Here is a 20,000-nt window from a genome sequence, read left to right as displayed (position 1 = left end):
AATGCAAGCAATGCGTGTCTTTTTGCAAGATGTTCGTCAATACAGGATGTTAACATACTACAGCCGCATGGCTTTATTTAACATCTGTCTCTGGCACGTAACTACGGTTTCGAGCAACCTCCATCGTGCGAGAAACAGACCAAAAGAAATAGTGAGATCAACAGGACCGGGGTAGGATAGGAACAGAAGTGAGGCTGTAGAGCAAGCCTGTTGACTAAACTCAGAAAGTTAGCCGAGCCCACACCATTGGCTGGGCTAACACCATTAACTGAGGTAGCCTTAGCTACACGTCCGTTAGTTGAGACATAGCTACAACTCTAAATGATTATTTTATAGACTCTGTCAAGGAACTGAGACATAACATCTCTCAGATAGAATATCACCCACCCAAACAAATGAACATTTTCTTAATCTGCACAGTTTTGCAGTCACAAGTTGAGAAAGATGTGGCTAGTCTCAAAAGCTCCAAAGGAAAAGATGTTTAATACAGATGTAACATTTCTCAAAAGTCACCAAAAAATCTCTCATAGCACCATTAGCCACTATTACTACATATAACAAATTCTTTATAAGAGTCTCTTCCCTGAAGCCTGAACGTGCTCAGTCATAACACCAGTCCTTATATATGGGAAGCCCGCAATAACAACTACAGACCTATAAGCATCCTTCCAACCATCTCAAAGTCTTGGGAAAGAAAGTAGCGAAGCAAATTGTAGATCACATTAAGAACAGTCAGTAGACCGTGAACAGGCTGCAATTTGACTTTAGAAAACAATATTGTACTGAGACAGTGGTTTGCTTCTTCTTAGAAAACAATAAAAATCAAACTAAATAAAGGCCAGGTCATTGGTGCGGTTTTCATTGCTCAAAAGTGTATTGGACACCAAACATCAGATATTTCTGACTAAACTGTCTAATTGTAATCTCACAGTCTTAGGGTACACGCAATTTCCATTGCTCTTCAGTTTTTACATAAATGATCTGCCAAGCTGTTGTCCTTCGATTGTCACCGAACGACTAGTTAGCCGACCGGATACCAAGCTAAAGGACGTTGCGCCTACGCGCTCGCCCCGCCAGCCAGTCGTGTGTGTACATGTTTTTTTCAACCTCGGCCCGCGGGCCATATACGGCCTGGCCTGTTACAGATAACAATATTTATTTAGAATAACAAGGGCATTTATTCACGGTGAAACAAAGTAGTTATAACAGTAAGTACTATAATGACAGAACAAAAAAAGTAGTATAACAGGAAATTGTAGTCCTACTCCAGAAAATGTACACCATAATAGAAAACATTGAGATTAATCTTTGAATTAAGGTTCTGAGCAAATCATTTTGAATTTATATTTCCTAAGATAAGGGGATATTATTTAATATTAAAATATTGTTCTTATTGGCACACATCACTAGAAGTGTGTTCAATAGCATTTTCAGTTATTGTTCTCGAAGCCCTCTAGTCTGTATTTTAGTAAGTCCAGGAATCCTCTATTTAATCATTAAATGCCGTTTTCCACGTGATTTTAGCACATTATGAATATTATAAATCTACAAAATATTCCTGAATACTCTTCTCACGGGAAGTATTCAGGAATATTTTTATTAAACAGCAGCACCATATTTGAACTTTGTAAGACATGCATTTGGCAATGTAAAAATAAAAAGATATTTCCCCATCAATTTCTTTGCACTGTGGTATCATTTCTTGCAGCCGTGAGAACAAATGAAGACAAAGTAGTAGTTGTTTAATTGATAACTCTTAGGAGTTTGAGATACGCGGAAATATATACCTGTTAAATGCTATTTTTTCGCAAAATGAATTTTTTGACGAAATTTTGGAGCAGTACTCATCATTTTAACTTAATGTGGAGAAACAAATATCCCGCTCTTCTGAATGGGAAATTCTGGAGCACTGAGGGAAAACAAAGAAAAAACCAAAAACAAATTGGGACATCAGTTTACCTAGCTTGAGTCATGGGAAGTCCTATGTCTGGACAGGGGGGATAGTGGCTGGGTACGGTGCCACTACACAACTTATACGGTTAAGTTGGTTGCAGAGCATGCTTAACCTCTACTCGACATATCAGTGCACAATTAGAAATTCCAAAGAACCATTGATTTATAGTGATAATGGCACCCAAATTGTGTTAACAAAATAATTGGCTGGATGCAAAGAAGGTTCCATATCTCTTTATGAAACCACTGCCTACATAACGAGTTCAACAGGACAACATATGGAAATCATATTTAGTAGACCGTAAAAAATACCATTATTCACTGCAAGATTGGAACAGGATGATAAGGCTAATCTGGCTGACTGCATAAAAAGGGAAATCTTTAAGAAAACGCATTGAATTTGGATTAGCAGGAGACTGCTTCTCAACAGGAAACGGACTGGACCAACAGTGGTGCTCAAACCTGCTCTCGGACTTAATAAAATGCGGGAACCACTCCAATATTGATTGGAACAAATATTGCTCAGCATATTGATTTTGACGTCTCCATATGCGAAAGGTGAAAGTGTTTCAATTGAGACTAAACCATCTTACAAAGGGTTATAACAAACGACCGTACAACGGAAAATACGATCAAATACAACCACTCCATCAATCACCATTCCTTGGGGAAAGTGTTTTTACAAATGGAAAAACGTGTCCTACTGGTACAGAAAAATATTGAAAGTGTGTTGGTTATTCTGGATTCTATTATAAATGTGAGCATTAATCATTATAAGTATAGTGTTCCCTCGGTCATCGCGGTTAATGGGGACCGGGACCACCCGCGATAAGTGAATTTCTGCGAAGTAGAGATGCCCCTTCAAAAATGCTTAAAGAAACGTATAACACGTGCACAAAACCACCACCAGACTAATATGCTGTTCATTCAGGTGTTTTATTCCACATCAGAATGCAGTTGTTATGTTGGTGCATACAAACAAATCAAATACAGTATATATACGGTAAAAAAACTGCAAATGTAATAAATGTAGACTTTTATTCAGAAAACTCAGAAATTCGAAAACATTGTTACGGGGAGTTGTGGACATTGTTTTTTCTGGTCGGTGAAGATGCACCTGTAAACAGCCATGACGTCATCGATGCAATTGCTGAACTCAACGGCCCTCACCATGTTATCGTCCATTTCTTTGGCCTTTTTTTTTTAGGTATTTGGCAGCATTGAAGAGGTCCTGGTAATTATGCAAAGTAAGGCCACCTTCGTCAGCTTTGTCACCCTCGTCGCAGACTCGTCGTCTTCCTCCTCACTCGCCGACTTGGTCATTTCCTGTAGGTCCTCCTCTGTCAGTGGGTCTGAGTGACAGTCGATGAGATTTGTAATTTCATCAGCCGTCATATCCGAGAAGCCTTCAGTCTGCACCAACCGAGCCAGCCTGACAGCCTAATCAACGGCAGAGTGATGGATTTCGTTAGGCGTGAAACCCTCAGTCTTGAGTGATTTTCTTTGGCCACAATTTCCTCCAGCTGCAGATGAGTGTCTGTTCTCTCATGTCCTTTAGGGCATTCTGAATGTTAGTCAGACTTAAGAATGTGTCGTTGTATGGAGATGCAGCCTCTGCAGACAGAGCAGCAGTGAGGCATTATATCGAGGATGTGTTTCCGGAAATGATAAAAGAAAATGGCTATGTCCCGGAGCAAGTCTTCAACATGGATGGAACAGGACTCTACTGGAAGAGGATGCCGTCCCGAACATTTCTTTTCAAGGACGAACTTCAGAAGACAGGTTTCAAATCCCACAAGGATCGAGTGACTCTGCTCTTGTGTGGCCATGCAGCAGGAATCATGCCGAAGCCCGGCCTGATGCACAGGTCACGGAATCCTCGCATATTGAAGAACAAGCCTTACTGCCAGTGATGCTACTGGATGTGCAACAAAAAGGCATGGATCAGGCAAGATTTAGCCATACTTCGGATTAAGTTTCCGTCCAGGCTGATTTTCTTCGCCCTACAATCACGGATCCAAATAACCAGTGCATTTTCCATTCACACCAAGGCCTTAATCTGGGTGTTCACAAACCTTTTGGCATCTTTCGTGAAAGATATTGCAGCAGTTTTGCGGATGTTCTCCTTCTTTATGTACCGCACCGTGGACTCATTAAGGCCACATGTTTGGGAGGCATCACGAAGAGCTTCACAAAACTTTTACGCTTAGCTTTAGCTTGGCGAGAAGCGTTCTGTATGCTAGCACGAGATTAGCGTAGACTGAAAATGGGCATCGGGAGAAGCTTGGGCTTCCGTGGTGAATGAGCCAATGGGGAGTAGAGTATTCAGTGAGCATTCAGCTGGCTAATCAGCTTGCGTTTATGCCCGTGATGCCCCGTGATGCTTTGCGCACATGTGCATTCTTTGTGTTTAAATTTTTTTTAAATGATGCAATTACTAATTCTAATTGAATATTTTGTTTCACATCTTGTAAAATGATGTAATTTATAATTTTAATTTAATATCTTTAATTTTATTTTTTCCTGAAAAAAATCTGCAAAGCTCTTAGTCTGCCGTGGCTGAGCCGCGAAGTAGCAAGGGCACACTGTATATTAATATGTGCAACGGAGACAAATCAGTATAACTCTTACCGAAGGACACTTCCCTCTGCAGCTGGCTCCGGGGACGTTTAATTGTTTTGCCCTATTCCAATGACTATTGACCGGACATTTCACCCTGTCCTGGGCTCCAAGGACTGTTGATGCGAGTTTGCAAAGAGGAGCCCTGAAGGACTCTTGATTCCAGCAGATCGCTATCAATCACCTCTGGGAACACTCGCATATTGTTCTTACATTGTGACGCTCGGTTCGCCTGATATGGAATTGTTTTGCCGAATGGAGGCTTGTTTGTTTAATTTCCAATGGAGTTTGTTTCCGAGTTCTAACCTTAATTGTTATTATTGAATACCTGATATGCGATGATTGTTACAGCTGTTGTTTTGCCTACGCAATTGGATTAATCAATAACCTTGTATTTGTTTTAATTTGTGGCCTTAAATGAGCAGGAGAAACTGCCACTTTACAGAATTATTCGTGACAAAGACGATGTGGGAATGTATTCTCCCTTGCTAGTTGATCACCAGAGATGCCAATTTAAATAAATGTATATAATTGAATCAGATGTCCACATGTATTGTTTTATAATTATATTAAAGTTTAATTATTGATTAACTTAAGTGTATATCCTGTGATGCAGTAAATGGCAATTCAATTTTTCCACTGTGTTAACTTTACCGGTTTGAACCTTAGGTCTGAATCTGGGTGTGGTAGACAAAGTGCAATGTTTGAAAATGTTGCACTCAACAACACGTCCCCCAGTAGTTCCCTAACCTGAGCCGTTGAAGGCCTGACCCTGAACCCAACCGGGAACGCAGAGGTACTCTGGGGTGGAACTGTCCACTTTGCGGCAGACTAGTGGTATTAAGGCCTTCAGCAAATGTAAACACTTGACCTTCACCGAGGTAACATCAATGGCTGTTTTGGCTAATACTTTGACATTGTGTGGGTGTTGTTTATTCCCTGCGTACGCTTTTTGCTAGACCGGCTTGGGGTTGATACAGTAGCTCCAACAAATTCCGAATTACAATGATTGTATCTGTTCATTAGACAGCCTAGTGGTGATAACATTGATGTCCAGGAAAATACAAATTATGAACGAGAATGATTTTGTTCTTCCTTTTCCAGGCCAGATATACAAGTAAGGTGAATTCTGGTTACGATCGAGTCAAACAGACTTCCCCAAAGTATTTTTATTTCCCATAAAATGATTAATAGCAAACATATAAACATGGGGGTGATGTTCAGTTTATTTATGTTTGTAATGAAGCATGCTTTGATTTATTAAAGTTAATTATTATATATTAGCAAATGTATAAACAGGGGGGAATATTGAGTTTATTATATGTACTTCACTTTCTTTAAGTTTATACATTATATGTTGGAAATGCTATGTTTAACTTAGCATGTGGACGCTGGAAGGGGTCACTTTGGTGCATCTGCTTTGATGAGCAGAGGGAAAGGTCGCTATCAAGTTGGACTTATCAAAGTTGTTTAGAAAGCCTGGGTTCACACATGGATCCAAGGACTGTTGATTGTTTGATTTGGATTAAACCTCGACGCCTCACTCAGTCGCAAGTTCACGTTGAAGATTTGTGGAAGGACTCTTCAAATGTTTTGACTTGGAAGATGGCAATATCTAACCAACCATTGGGATTACTCGCATATTGTTTTAAATTGTGATGCTTGTTTCGCTCGATTATGTAATTTAGTTGGTGGCGTGTTTGTTTAATTTCTAATGGAATTGTTATTGTGTTCCGACCTGAATTGTTATTAATTAATACCTGATCTGCGATGTTTGTTACAGTTGATGTTTTTGCTTGCGCAATTGGGTTAATCAATAACCTTGTAATTGTTTTGATTTAAGGCCTTAAATGGGTAGGAGAAATTGACGTGCGCCAGAAATTCATTTGTGACGAGGACGATGTCAGAATAGACTCTCCTTGCAAGATAATCATCAGAGATGCCAAAATTAATAATCAGATATCTCCTTGTATTGTTTTATAATTATATTAATGTATAATTATTGATGAACCTAAAACCCAACCAAATACACCAGGCGGAAGACATCCTGAATTGGCGGACAGACAGTGTTCAACCAGCCTACCAAGTATGTTTTTAGGATGTGGGAAGAATCCAAAATGCCAGGAGAAAACCCACACAAGCCCGGAGACGACATGCAAACTCCACACAGGAAGGTCTGAAGCTGGGATTGAATACTCGATCTGTGAAGGCTAGAGTGTTAACCACTCACATGATGACTAATTATGTATATGTACATTGGACCTATTATTCTCTTTGTACTTGGTAATGACAATAAAGGCATTCAATTTATTCCAATGGCTACCATTCTTCCATTAGTGCTTACCTCTTGGGTGTACTTGAGGTTCTCTTTCTCACATATCTTCAATAGACGCTCTTCTTGAACATTGTGAGCAAGGGCCTTAAAACGGAACTTTGAACATCTGGAAGTTAAGGGCTCAATGATCCTACAAAATACATATACATACAAACTGAATCCTGAAAAATTGATAGAAAGAGTACTTTCAAAACATTCAGTCATGTCCTTACCTGCTGATGTAATTACAGATGAGGCAGAAACGTGTGGTACGGGACTCCTTCTCTATAATCCTTCTAAGTGCAGCTTGAGCAGGCGCAGTCATTGAGTCTGCTTCATCCAGAATAATAATCTTAAATGGAGGACATGCCTTCCCACTGGAAATACAGCATATATAGGCATTGTTTAATTCCAATGTGGAAATTGGGCTTAAATAATTGTGAATCTTAACAAGGTGATGTGGTATTTTTTTTTTAAATCTAAAAGCTGCTGTCTGCATGTAACAGTTCATTCTCACTCTGGCCGAGTCCCTGCTACCGTGAGCTGAGCAAAGTTTTTGACTTTCTCTCTGATAACTTGAATGCCCCTTTCATCTGAAGCATTGAGCTCAAGCACCCTCTGTTTGTATAGCTTTGGACTGTATTGATTAAAGAAAAAGAGATAGGGATGAAGACAGTAGTGAGTAAAATAGGTAATATTCAACTAATTTAAAAAAAATGTCACTCACCCATAAAGTTCGATTGCAGCAGCAAATATAGTAGAGGTCTTTCCTGTTCCAGGTGGACCATAAAAGAGCAGGTTTGGGAGCTAGATTTATGAGAAAATCATAATAGAAAAGAGTATTTAATTGGAAACCTAAACAAAGCCAACATTTTTTATTGATATTTATTTATTTATGCAGTGCCTATTTACTGATTTCTGTGGAGTTTTTAATCACTGTTACCAATCTCAGAGACTTCATTTTATTAGATTAGAACTTTATTTCATCCAAAATTCGAGAAATCTCCTTGTTTGGGTGATCGGACGTTTGGTCGCCGGTCTTTTAGTCCCTTTTGGTCGCCGGTCAAATGGTGACAGAGCTTACTGGACCAAACGTCCGGTCGACCAAACGTCCGGTCTCGGCGGAGGCACGGCTGAACGGCTCCAAAGACATCTAGGACTAGCAAAAAAAATAAACAAGCCACACAACGGGTGGAGTCGAGTCGCAAATTTCCCAAAAACAAAAATGCAAAAAGCACAGGTCTGTGCATGATGAGAAAAGTAAAAAAATGCTAGACAAAGACATTGCTGAAGCAACCTTGCGCATGCAGAACAATGTTTTTGCTATGGAATAAAGTTGTGCTGGCAGCATTTTTTTAGATCATGGTAGTCTTCTCTAAAACGCAATACTCACAGCTAAAAGGTGAAATTTCAAACATGATACCTCGCTGGAAACAATACCTACAAACAACTAGGCACTTGAACGTCTCTAAAACCGTGGCACCATTATTGAATTCTGACGGAATAAGCCCACTGCGCTGACCTCACTTGAACTACTTATTTGTTTATTATTTATTGTTTATTTAATGATTATTTATCCATACGATATATTGATTGTGTCTGGTTGTTTGTTGTTGCGTCCATAGACTCAGCGAGTAGTGCGACTTGGTGCCGAACGTCTCTAAAACCAACCATGGAACTCATCCTACACTTCCGAAGGAACAAACGGGCTTCACTCTGCTGACCTCACATGGAATACTTATTTATTTTAATTTATTGGTCCATCTGCTGTTATTTGTGCACTGTGGTGAAAGCTTTAAATTCCCTTATACTTGTATAATGAAAATAAAACCATTCAATTCAATTCAATGTTAACAGAGTAAATCATCCACAAATTTATGTCAGATAAGCTGTGTGTGAGAAAAACTAAAGGTAACAGTTAACAGCCAAGAGCGCGCTTCCGTTGAACATTTCAGGATAAGAGCAAAACATGGTCTGCAGGAATTGCAGGGTTCTCTGGTTATTGTTGCGTTTTTCAGGGTTTTATGGGAGAATATATTTCAAGTTACCGCAATCGGTTAAAAAAAAGATTGGAGAATGATGAGTTAATTTGGCTTCAAAATTTAGGACGGAACAAGATAGTAGTCATGTTTAACTTGTATTGGGTTTTCAACCTATTTCAAGGGTGTCAAACTCGGGTTGGTTCGCAGGCCGCATTAACTTCAACTCGATTTCATGTGGGCCGGTCCATTTTAGATGTAATATTTAGACGGGTTAAAAGAACTGGATCTAAAGCCCTAAATATTCAGTTTTTTATAGATCTAAACAATGTTTATTTGAGTTATTAAATAGTTATATATTTTCTTAATAAGGGAAAACTTCTTTTCATCATTTTTTTTATTTAAAAAAGAAACCATATCTTTTTAAATATGTTCCATATCAAATTTGGAATTACATTTTTTTTTTGCGGTTCAAAGGAGAAAACTGATCTGAAATAATCTTCATTTTCGGTTGGTCAGATTAATAACAGCCCGATACTCAAGTTTCTAAAGATTGGCGCCGGTTTTCCGATTGCTAGCACCTAAAAGATGGGTGCTCACTTTTTTTGTATAAAGATCTACTTTTCAAGTAGTCAACCTTCTGCGATCTACCTTGTTAAAGCAGCCAACCACCCAGGGGGTATCGGCGAAGGGTTGGATGGAGGGTAGCTCAGACGCGTGTGAATACCAATAAAGGGCACCAAAATGAAGCTATTCAACATAAAATGAAAGCATTTGCAAGCAGCTGTGAAAGGTTTTATATCTCATCTTATCTATTATATCTATCTGTTGGCACCACAATTAGATCCTGATGAGAACTCAATCATTCACCCGTCATTACTACCATGCTTTATGTTTTCGCTCCTATATTTTTTTTAAAACGAGTACAAGTACAATTAGTGCATTTATTAAATATGTATTAAATATTATAGCTATAAGCATATAAAAACTAATGTATTCATATCTAAATATATTCTATTTGTAAAAAAAATAATACTCCAAATACTGTACTCATTGAAAAAAGTTAGTCTCCGCTTGATATAAAAAAATAAAAATAAAAAATAAAATCAGGTTTATTTTACTCCAAGTCCTTGAAGGGGAGCCTCATTTTAGTGTGATATTGCTTCCCGTTCGTGATCGAGGCTTTGCGGTTGCTCATCCAGTAAAGAGGAAGCAAGGCTTTGTTTTTAGTTGTATTAAGTTCATTCTGTCTTCTTGTGGCCATGTCTGGTCTACATTATCCGCGATGTTGAAGGGATGACTGTACTCGCCCAAGTGTGGGATCGAAACGCCAGTTAAATAAAACAACCTAAAAAAAACACCATTGTCTGTTGTGAACGAATCAGTCAAAAATAACCCGTTTTTGCATTTTAAAGCATGAGGACGGTTGAACTTGCTGATTAAATCTTTGGCTTTACCATAACGCCAGCCAGCAGCCTTCCCACACAGTGATGATGATGATGATGATGATGATGATGATGATAATCCACACGTTCAGTTCATCTCTGAATAAGTTTGTCCGCTAAGGCAGCCACTTCTAAAAAACTTGCTCCAGGGTATTGCTATTCTCTTCAGTTATGTAAGGGAACTCTCTTGGGTCGAGGTGCAGATGGCACTCGAAGCGGCGTACCAAGCGCCGTACTTGCGCCACTGGATCGCCGGCTGAATATTCATCATACCTCTTCTGCAGTGAAATCATTCTTCTTTGGTGCTGAGCACTACCCAGTTCAGCGGCATATAAGAAGCGGCACTGACTTCTGCCAGTTTACATCTCCTGTCTTTCGGTTGCGATATCAGCGTGGATTTTGACATTTCTATGAACTTTTTTATACCCAATGTAAAACCCGCAATGTACTGATGCCTTACTCTCAGGCGATCTACCAGCAGTGCCTTGGAGATCGACCAGTCAATCGCAATCGCCATAATGAGAGCCCCCAGCCTACAAGATATTAAGCCCCCCCCCCACATTAATTTTGTTATTAATTGCCTTCGTGTCATTTCTTTATCAAAATATTGAACAGTCCACTGTTCAGTGCGGACAATGGCGAGAGATTTGGAGGAATAATTAGTGAGCACCATTTTTCTTCTCATAGCACCAGCATTTAGCACAGCAATTTGTGATTGATCACTAAGAAAGAAACAAACTTACATCTGCTCCTTGTAGTGACCTTTTCAGCACTGCTACAACTTCTTCCTGAAAGGTGACTTCGTCAACACATTTTGGCCTACTGGGATGAAATGCTTAGTAAAAAAAAAGCATCCATTTAGCATTCCTTTTACTACTATTAAAAAATACCATATTTTCATGCCTATTCGGCAATTCATGAATCAGCGGCCAGCCGATCGCAGATCAGGAAATAGACAACCATTCACACTCACACCCATACATAGAATTTGGAATGTTCAATCAGCCTACTATAGATGTCTTTGGAATGTGCGAGGAAACTGGATTACACAGAGAAAACACTCGCAAGCCCGAGGAGAACATGCAAACACAGGAAGACCTGGATTCGATACCAGAACTGTGACGACAACGCGCTAACCACTCATCCGCCAGGCCACCTCAGTCTCAGTTGCAGTTGCTATTTATATAGTTTGCCCATACACAAGGTGGTTCGGCTCAATGGGCGCAACATATGGTATAGCCAGCATGAAACATATGTAAGCAGGGATGCTAGTTTAAGTTTTACAAAAGGCAGAAAGAGCAAAACAGTTTGATTGTGTTTTATTGGCGTAATGTGTGCTCACTTTAATATAAATCAGAGCATTCAAACATCTACAAATCTGTCGAAGTCCTCATCTTTTGCATCCGACATAAAGAGTGGAGGTGAGTCACGGTCCATCACGCTGGGTTCAATAACACTACGAATCTGAGTTGTCGTCGAGAAGTGATGCTGGTTGACAAAAGATCAAACTACAGTGTACCCATGATTATCACAACTTCGAAGCCATGGCGTTGAGGGGGTATGTTTAGGTGGAATCTGGGGCTGACTCTCCTATTTCTGGGGTTGAATTATATAACGCCCCCCGGAGTTTTTTTGGGCTCTGGATGTTGTGGTACTGTCTCGGTTGACACCCCTCTGCAAAATTGCAAGGACATCGGGGACAGTGTCTCTGGATAGGCAGACCGGGGTGGTGGTTCCCCTTTTTAACTGGAGGACCAGAGGGTGTGTTCCAATTATCGAAGAATCACACTCCTCTGCCTCCCCGGAAAGGTCTGTTCTGGGGTACTGGAGAGGACGGTCCGTTGAGACATCAAATCTCTGATTCAGAAGGAGCAGTGTGATTTTTGTTCTGTCCACGAAACAGAGCATCAGCTACTCAGCATGGTCCTCGTGGGGTGCATGGGAGATCGCCAACCAGCCTACATGTGCTCTTTGGATTTGGAGAAGACGTTCGACCGTGTCCCCTGGGGAGTCTTGTGGAGGGTAGTCCGGAAGTATGGGGTTCCAGAAACATTGATATGCGGAGCACTTTATGTCCAGTGTCGGACACTGGTCCATGTAGCCAGCAGTATGTCAGATCCGTTTCCAGTGGGGGGTTGGACTCCGCTAGGGCTACCCTGTGTGTTCTTCACTTATGGACAGATTATCCAGCCGCAGCCGTGGCGTTGAGGGGGTCTGTTTTGGTGACGTCAGTAGTGCATCCCAAAAGCACGGATGCCGGGCAGATCTAGCTGCTAAGCTAAGGAAGCTACCACACCGAACACCTCTTCCCAAGTATATTCTTGACCAACGCCAGATCAATCATCCACAAAATAGATGAGAGCTAACACTTGTCATAGTAATGACGATCTATATTCCTCTAGATCAGGGGTCTCAAACTCAATTTACCTGAGGGCCGCAAGAGGCAGAGTGTGGGTGAGGCTGGGCCGCGTCAGGATTTCCACAAGAAAAGCGCTGATAAAACATTCCAACGTTATCAAATAACTTTATTTTTTTAACAAAAAATAATGAATTAAATAAATTAACTTAAAGATGAATAAAAAATAAATCAATAAATAATAAAAAAAAAAATGAGAATACAGTAGATATACAGTGGCTGGCTAAGTAGAGAAAACTGATTATTTTTATTTTGTTTCAAATGTCTGTATTAACAGCACTTTAAATTTTAACTTCCTGAACTTTACTTCTGGCTGCTAGAGACCTGGCAGCGCTTCTTCTCACATAGCTTAGTCACATTTGGCTTGAGGGAGGAAGCAGTGGAGACCCTCAATAGAGCTTGAAGATGCTCATCAGTAAGTCTGGACCTATACTTGGACTTATTGAAGTTCAAGGTGGAGAAGAGTTTCTCACACAAGTATGTGCTCCCAAATAGGCACATGGTCCGCTTGAACATTTGGGAAAGTTCAGGGAAGCTGGGGGTCAACTCTCTCAAAAAATGTCCAAGCTTGTCTGCTTCTCCACTCACCTCCCTGAACTTGGCTTTGAGTGCAGAGTTGCACTGCAGGTCAATGAGCTCCATTTGAAGCTCAGGAGGGGCATCTTGCACGTCAAATGAGAAGGGGTCCGCAAACATTTGAAATGTGGCTTTGTATGTCTTGAAGTCTGCAAATCTGTGATCAAATTCCTCCTGCAGCTTCGAAATGGCCTCCACATATTTCTCACCACTGAATGGTGTCCCTGCATCCACAAGAGCTTTGCATGCTGGGAAATGGAAAAGGTTTGTCTGAGAGAGCTGGGCTTTCCATAACAAAAGTTTAGTGCAGAATGCTCCCACGTTGTCATAGGCAGCACTGACAAGTTGCCCCTGGCCTTGTAGCTTCTTCTTCAGTACATTGAGCTCATGTGTGATATCAACAAGAAAAGCTAAGTCCATGAGCCATTTGGGATCACTTAGCACAGGATCAGCAACCCCGTCTATCTCCATGAAGTCTTTTACTTCTGCTCTCAACTCAAAAAATCTCTTCAAAACATTTCCCCTGCTGAGCCAACGTACCTCATTGAAGTAGAGCACATCCCCATGTTCAGACTCCATTTCCTCCAAAAAAGCACGAAACCTTCTATGCTTTAAGCCCCTGGATCTGATTTGGTTGATGCATTTCACAACGACAGACATCACATTGTCAAACTTCAGGCATCTGCTGCAAAGGGCCTGCTGATGGATAATGCAGTGCAGAGCTATGGCCGACTCCACACCCTCCTCTTCCAGTTTTTTTTTTGAACAAGTGCTACCAGTCCATTCTTCCTCCCAATCATTGATGGGGCTCCATCAGTTATTCCAACAAAGCTCTTCCATGGCAAACCGGCATTCTGAATGGCATCACACAGCATGTGAAATAATTTCATAGCGGTGGTCTGGCCATGCATTGGAATTATTGTGAGCAACTCCTCCATCACTTCAAAATTGTCATCAACACCACGGACATATATTGCGAGCTGGGCAGTGTCTGTGATGTCTGTGGTCTCATCAAGAGCCACTGAATATACACTGAAGTTTTGCGCTTTCTCACAAAGTTGACCATAAATGTCACTTGACAGGTCAGAAATGCGCTCTACCACGGTGTTGGCAGAAAGGCTGATGTTGTTGAACTGACTTTTCTTTTCTGGACAAACAATATGTGCAGCCTGTAATATGCACTTTTTGATAAATTCACCTTCTGTGAATGGCTTGCCTGACTTGGCAATCAGCTCACAAACGGCGTAGCTAGCTTCGACTGCTGCATCACTTTCTTTTGTAGCCTTCTTGAAAAAACCCTGTTGCCTCAGAAGACTTGTTTTAAGACTGTCAACCTGGTTGGCTCTCTCATCTCCCTGGTATTTGTCGTACTCCTCAGCATGTCTCGTAGCATAATGACATTTCAAATTGTATTCCTTGTGGACCGCAACTTTTTCAGTGCAAATGAGACACGTCGGGGTGCCCCTGTGCTCAACAAAGAAATATTGCACTCCCCACTTTTCTTGAAACCGTCTGTGCTCATCACTGACCTTTCTCTTCAAGGCAGGCTTTGAAACAGACATCTCCGGGGCTGTAATATGTGTTTACACTTGGAATGAGTCTCAGATTGAACTTTTAACTTTCAGTCGCGCGGGTCTGTGGCGCATGCGCACTTTCGCTCTCCGATCGTATTGGATTACGGCCGAGCGGCGTGATCGGCTTCACGGCTTCTCCTCTGCCCAGCTGATTGGAGGAATGAATGAGTGAGTGAGCGAGGCACTGGACAGCCCGGCCAATGTCCCGCCCTTCAGAGCCGTATACTTCACCGTGATTGGTTCATCCAGCTCCGGACACCGTGTCATTCATATCAATCTTGCGGGGCGCACGGACATTAATCTTGCATATTAAGACGCGGGCCGCAAATTAGCGTCCCACGGGCCGCAAAACTTGCTTGGGGGGACGTTTGTTCGAATCGTGCAATATAATATAGGCTGCTGCAGTTTGTTTGAGCTATAAAAATATTGTGTTTGCATACAACTTAAACCTGCAAATGTCTAACCAAATTAGTCCAAAGTTTTGTTTACCTAAACTGTCCTACATCACTGCCTGAGAAATATTATCCAGTACTCATACATAAAAACTGACCCACTGTTCATTCAGAGAGAATTGCAGGGACGACAGACTGTGAGCGGTTCACAGCTGTTTGAGCATTCTCCCCCATCCAGCAATCCGGTAATAAACCTATTTCGTATTAATTTGATCTCACTCTTACTTAACCTGTTACTGAAGTAGTATTTTCAGATCTATCATACTTTGGTGCCAAAACCAGGGACCCAACAGCCAACAATGGTCGCCCGGATGTTTTGTCGAACAGGTTCAAAGTAGAGTTTACTGTTGAAACCAGCTCTCAAAATTGTAATCATGAGTAGGAGTGAGTTTAATATCTAAATATCTACTGTTCAAACCAGCTCTCAAAATTATAAGCATGAGCGTGAGTTTAATATTTAAATATCTACTGTTGACAGTTTCCAGGCCTTAACTTTTGTGCGACGTTAAGTTTGTGCGAGTACAAAACGGCTTTTCTCGTAATGTTAGGGGATTGAAGAGATATAGGGAAGACAAAATTTTGCAATATTATGAAAATTAAGTAATTTTCCAGTTTTTACAGGTGCCCTGAAGGTGTGACAATCCAGTATATCATAAAAACAATTTGATTTACCCTTAGGTCTATTGTTTGGTGCATGAGAGTCATGGTGGATACATTTAAGATATTTGTGTTATTCACTTACTATTTGTCAACCCAAGGCTTGTCTTTCTTCTCTGTGCTTGAACCTGTAGCCCACTTATCCTTCAGAGGGCGAGGGTTTTGATTGTTTGTACTTTTTAAAAATGGTTGCATGATTCTGTCCTATATAAAGGATGTTTAAACCAAGGTTAAGCGTATATAATCTACAAAAGAAACAAAAATTAACTTCAAAGCAAAGTTATATTTGGATATTACAGTGGTACCTTGCGATATTAGCTTAATGAGTTCCAGGACTGAGCTCGTATGTCGAGTTACCCGTATCTCAAATCAACACTTTCCATTGGAATGAACTAAATACTAATTAATTTGTTCCCAGCCTCTGAAAAAAAAAACACCAAAAACAGGCTATAGGAAAGGAAAAAGATTTTTGCCCAATTTCGCCAGAAATACAACAGGACAGGGTCGACTTTCAGAATTAGCTTTCAATGGCGATAGAAAAGAAGGAAGAAAGGAAAGAGGATGGATATTGTGTACAGATAAAAAGGATTTTTGGTGAGTAAAATGTGGCTATTTTCCTAAATGATATTTCAATTGTGGGCCCGGTTCGGATATCTGAAAAGCTCCAATGTTTGTATTTAATCACTAAATGCTGCTAGGAAGTGGATTTTACCCAATTTTAGCACAATTTTTAGTTTTGCCATTGACATCCCGGGGAAATGATCCTCCGAGTTGGTAAGGATTTCTAAAAAGCTCCAGTATTTGTATTTAATCAATAATTGCTGTTTTCGGCTGGCTTTTACCCCATTTTCGGGCAATGTTTGCCTGCACGCCATTGACGTAAATTTGCTGTCTTTCCCCGAGAAAATCACCACCCTAAAAAAGCTTATGGGAGGTGGATTTTACCCCATTTTTGTGCATTGATTTATTAATTTTTTTATGTGTCACAGCTGTAACTGCAGAAGACGTTTTATAGCCATAAAATAGTTTCTGAGAGTTGGATTGATTCGTTAAGGGCGCTACGAGAAAATGCACGGACCGCCGCTGGTAGAGGGCATATTAAAACCGAAATATCTTCCACCCAGTGCATCCAATCGCATTAACTCTGTTTGAGCTCTATAGGACATTTAGAGCTTTCCAATGATACCATTTTGTTTTTTTGCAGTATTCCAATTACTACACAGATTGGGGAAATTCTAAATAAATGTTTGGGCAACATTTTTTTCTTCATCTGGTAGTCAGGATATAGCTCATCGTTTCCATGGACGCTAGAGTTTAATTAACTGCGAAATATCACCACATAAAGTTTACACAAAAGTGTATTATTGAAAAATACAGTTCCTGATCGCATTAAAACGAGGCTATAGTGCAACCCTTCCTGTGTTACAGTACGGGCGCAGGCAAGGAACAGCCCGGCAAGCGACCGGGGAAAGAAAATTAGCGGCTGTTTGCGTTCATGCGGATTGACCCAGACACAACCGGTTTTGAGTTTTAAAGATGGGAATTCAAATTATTCGAATCATTTTACCGACCTCATTCCGCATGAGACCACAGTTATGTTGATTTAAAAAAATAGTTGTAAGATGATTTCATTAATTTGGCTAGGCCCGCAACAATCACATACTGCGAAAGCATCTAAAGTTCTGAACGCACGAGGCTAAAATAAAACACGTGATTTGGCTTACCTGTTACGACTGTGCTCAACCTCCGTCTCTTTGAATTAACTTACTTTTTGTTATGATTCTGTTAATGAAAACCGAATTTCACATTTAAATAGTGTGCAAAAGAGACTTGGTTCTAGACTGGATACTGCTCTTTTAATGCCTTTCCCGCCCTGAATGACAAACTTCCGCGAAAGCTTTACCTACAGCCAATAAAATGTTCCTGTTGGCCACTGCCCGATTGTGATTGGCTACACAATTGCAAGGAATCCTTACCGTGCGATGAACGTCATTTCTGATCAAGTGACGACGCAGATACAGGGCCATGTAGAAATAGGGTTGCGATCCTCCCAAAATAGCCCATAATACGATGTTAATTTCGGGTTTTGGAGCCTCGAATTATTACAAACATGACTTCGACGAGAAACAGGTGTAATACAACATCGGTACATGGAGTAGGGAGTTTTTGTGACTGCCAACGAGTAGAAATTAAGTCCCTTAGATGTATGTGACCTGACCGGGGGAGAACCAAAGTACTCTTTTGGAGGATCCTGTGGTGGAGTGTGTGGTCTATGGGTTAGAATCAGGGGTGTCAAACTCCATTTGGTCTGCGGGCCGAATACAGCTTAATTTGAGATCAAGCGGGCCGGACCAGTAAACTCATTGCAAAATTACATAGAAGTAACTAACAATAAGCCCACTTTTTTCCTTTGTATTAGTCACAAAGACTAATAATTAGTGCAAAGAATGAGTAAATTATCAAAATGTTTATTAACAGAATTTTCCTTTACATTATGAACAATGTATTATGAACAAGAGAATAACATAAGAACATAAATAAATTTCAATTCATGTTGTCTGCACGTACTAAAAGACTGCGCCCCTAGCGGATAATACAAGAACTACACATTTTAAAGAAAAATCATATTTTTTTTTACAATGCAGCTTTCTTCCCCGGGCCGTACGAAACCACCAGACGGGCCGGATCCGACCCGCGGGCCGTATATTTGACACCGCTGGGTTAGATTGATCAACAGGTCTAATTCGGAAATAAGTAAAACACTTCAGTCCCTTATTTTCATTTTATCATGTACAGCTGCAACAGCCTCCTATACCTGTGAAGATATACTAGATACAAGAGAGTGCAGTTGAGCTCAATATGATGCATGTGAGAGATCAGGTAATGGATCCTCTTCATATAGGGTGATTAAAGAACTGGGATCATGCATCAGCTGGCCCGAAAGTAATTTGAATGGGGCACATTTTTTTGTGGTTTTGTTGATGGTTTGACGAATAAAGAGTAAAGCCAAGACATTTTGGTGCCTTACATTATTTTGCCAATTTCTTTTTCCTGTAATTACACTACTAATTATAACTAATCATACTACAAAATATGAAAAATACAAAAAGCAATCCAGGCTACCCTCTCCGGAAAACAGCTTTCCTGCTCTCTGCAACAGTTACAATCACATCAATTAATATCCAGAAATTAATGTACATTTAAATTCTGAAAATAATTGAACCGACTAAAATGCAACCATCCCTTGTTTGTAAGTGTCTTTTAGAGCAATTCAAACTCATTACTTATAAAAAGCCTACTAATGAAGTCCCAACTCATTTAACAATGTGTATCGCGTTGCATATTCAATTTAAAATACCCCAAACTAGTCCTCTTTTTTAACAAATGTAACTTTCCATTGTCTTTGGAGTTTGCCAATCATCTCCTATAAAACTTTTGAATCAATATTTTTCAATTGTCGGGCATGAAATAAAAATCTAGTTACATTTCTATCCATTGTAGTTTCTCTTCTCTCTAATTGTTTACTTTAAAAATCTGTAAGAAGGTTTGGTCTCATTTGAAATGCTTTCACTCATTTTTTTATGGAGACTATAACTCAATATAAAAAGTACCTTATTGTTTATGGCATTGCTCCTCAAGCACTATTTTTTCCAATCTATTTTTCCAATAAATATCCATCTCTCTCTGTCTCTCTCTGTCTCTCTCTGTCTCTCTCTGTCTCTCTCTGTCTCTCTCTGTCTCTCTCTGTCTCTCTCTGTCTCTCTCTGTCTCTCTCTGTCTCTCTCTGTCTCTCTCTGTCTCTCTCTGTCTCTCTCTGTCTCTCTCTGTCTCTCTCTGTCTCTCTCTGTCTCTCTCTGTCTCTCTCTGTCTCTCTCTGTCTCTCTCTCTGTCTCTCTCTCTGTCTCTCTCTCTGTCTCTCTCTGTCTCTCTCTCTGTCTCTCTCTCTGTCTCTCTCTCTGTCTCTCTCTCTGTCTCTCTCTCTGTCTCTCTCTCTGTCTCTCTCTCTGTCTCTCTC

The 20,000-nt window shown here is 40.4% G+C and overlaps 1 protein-coding gene across 5 annotated transcripts in view; it reads right to left on the bottom strand.

Annotated features, from left to right (window-relative positions):
- Positions 1-17,884, bottom strand: part of rfc4 (replication factor C (activator 1) 4) — a 48,243-nt gene extending 30,359 nt beyond the window's left edge. Inside the window, exons 1-8 of one of the 5 annotated variants that reach the window (XM_077716583.1) lie at positions 17,710-17,884; positions 16,291-16,406; positions 16,071-16,189; positions 11,054-11,132; positions 7,614-7,693; positions 7,404-7,523; positions 7,120-7,263; positions 6,917-7,037 (exon numbers count right to left, since the gene is read on the bottom strand). In XM_077716583.1, coding sequence (XP_077572709.1) covers positions 6,917-7,037; positions 7,120-7,263; positions 7,404-7,523; positions 7,614-7,693; positions 11,054-11,132; positions 16,071-16,180 — 654 coding nt within the window. In that variant the 5' untranslated portion in view covers positions 16,181-16,189; positions 16,291-16,406; positions 17,710-17,884. Of the gene's footprint in view, positions 1-6,916; positions 7,038-7,119; positions 7,264-7,403; positions 7,524-7,613; positions 7,694-11,053; positions 11,133-16,070; positions 16,231-16,290; positions 16,407-17,709 lie in introns of all 5 variants that reach the window. The other 4 variants (XM_077716585.1, XM_077716584.1, XM_077716582.1 and 1 more) reach the window with 4 other exon arrangements.
- Between the last annotated feature and the right edge of the window lie 2,116 nt (positions 17,885-20,000).

The sequence above is a fragment of the Stigmatopora nigra genome, chromosome 5 (assembly GCF_051989575.1).
Source record: "Stigmatopora nigra isolate UIUO_SnigA chromosome 5, RoL_Snig_1.1, whole genome shotgun sequence".
NCBI classification, from domain to species: Eukaryota; Metazoa; Chordata; class Actinopteri; order Syngnathiformes; family Syngnathidae; genus Stigmatopora; species Stigmatopora nigra.
Note: the sequence above shows the minus strand (reverse complement) of the source record. Positions and strands in the feature narration are given on the sequence as shown.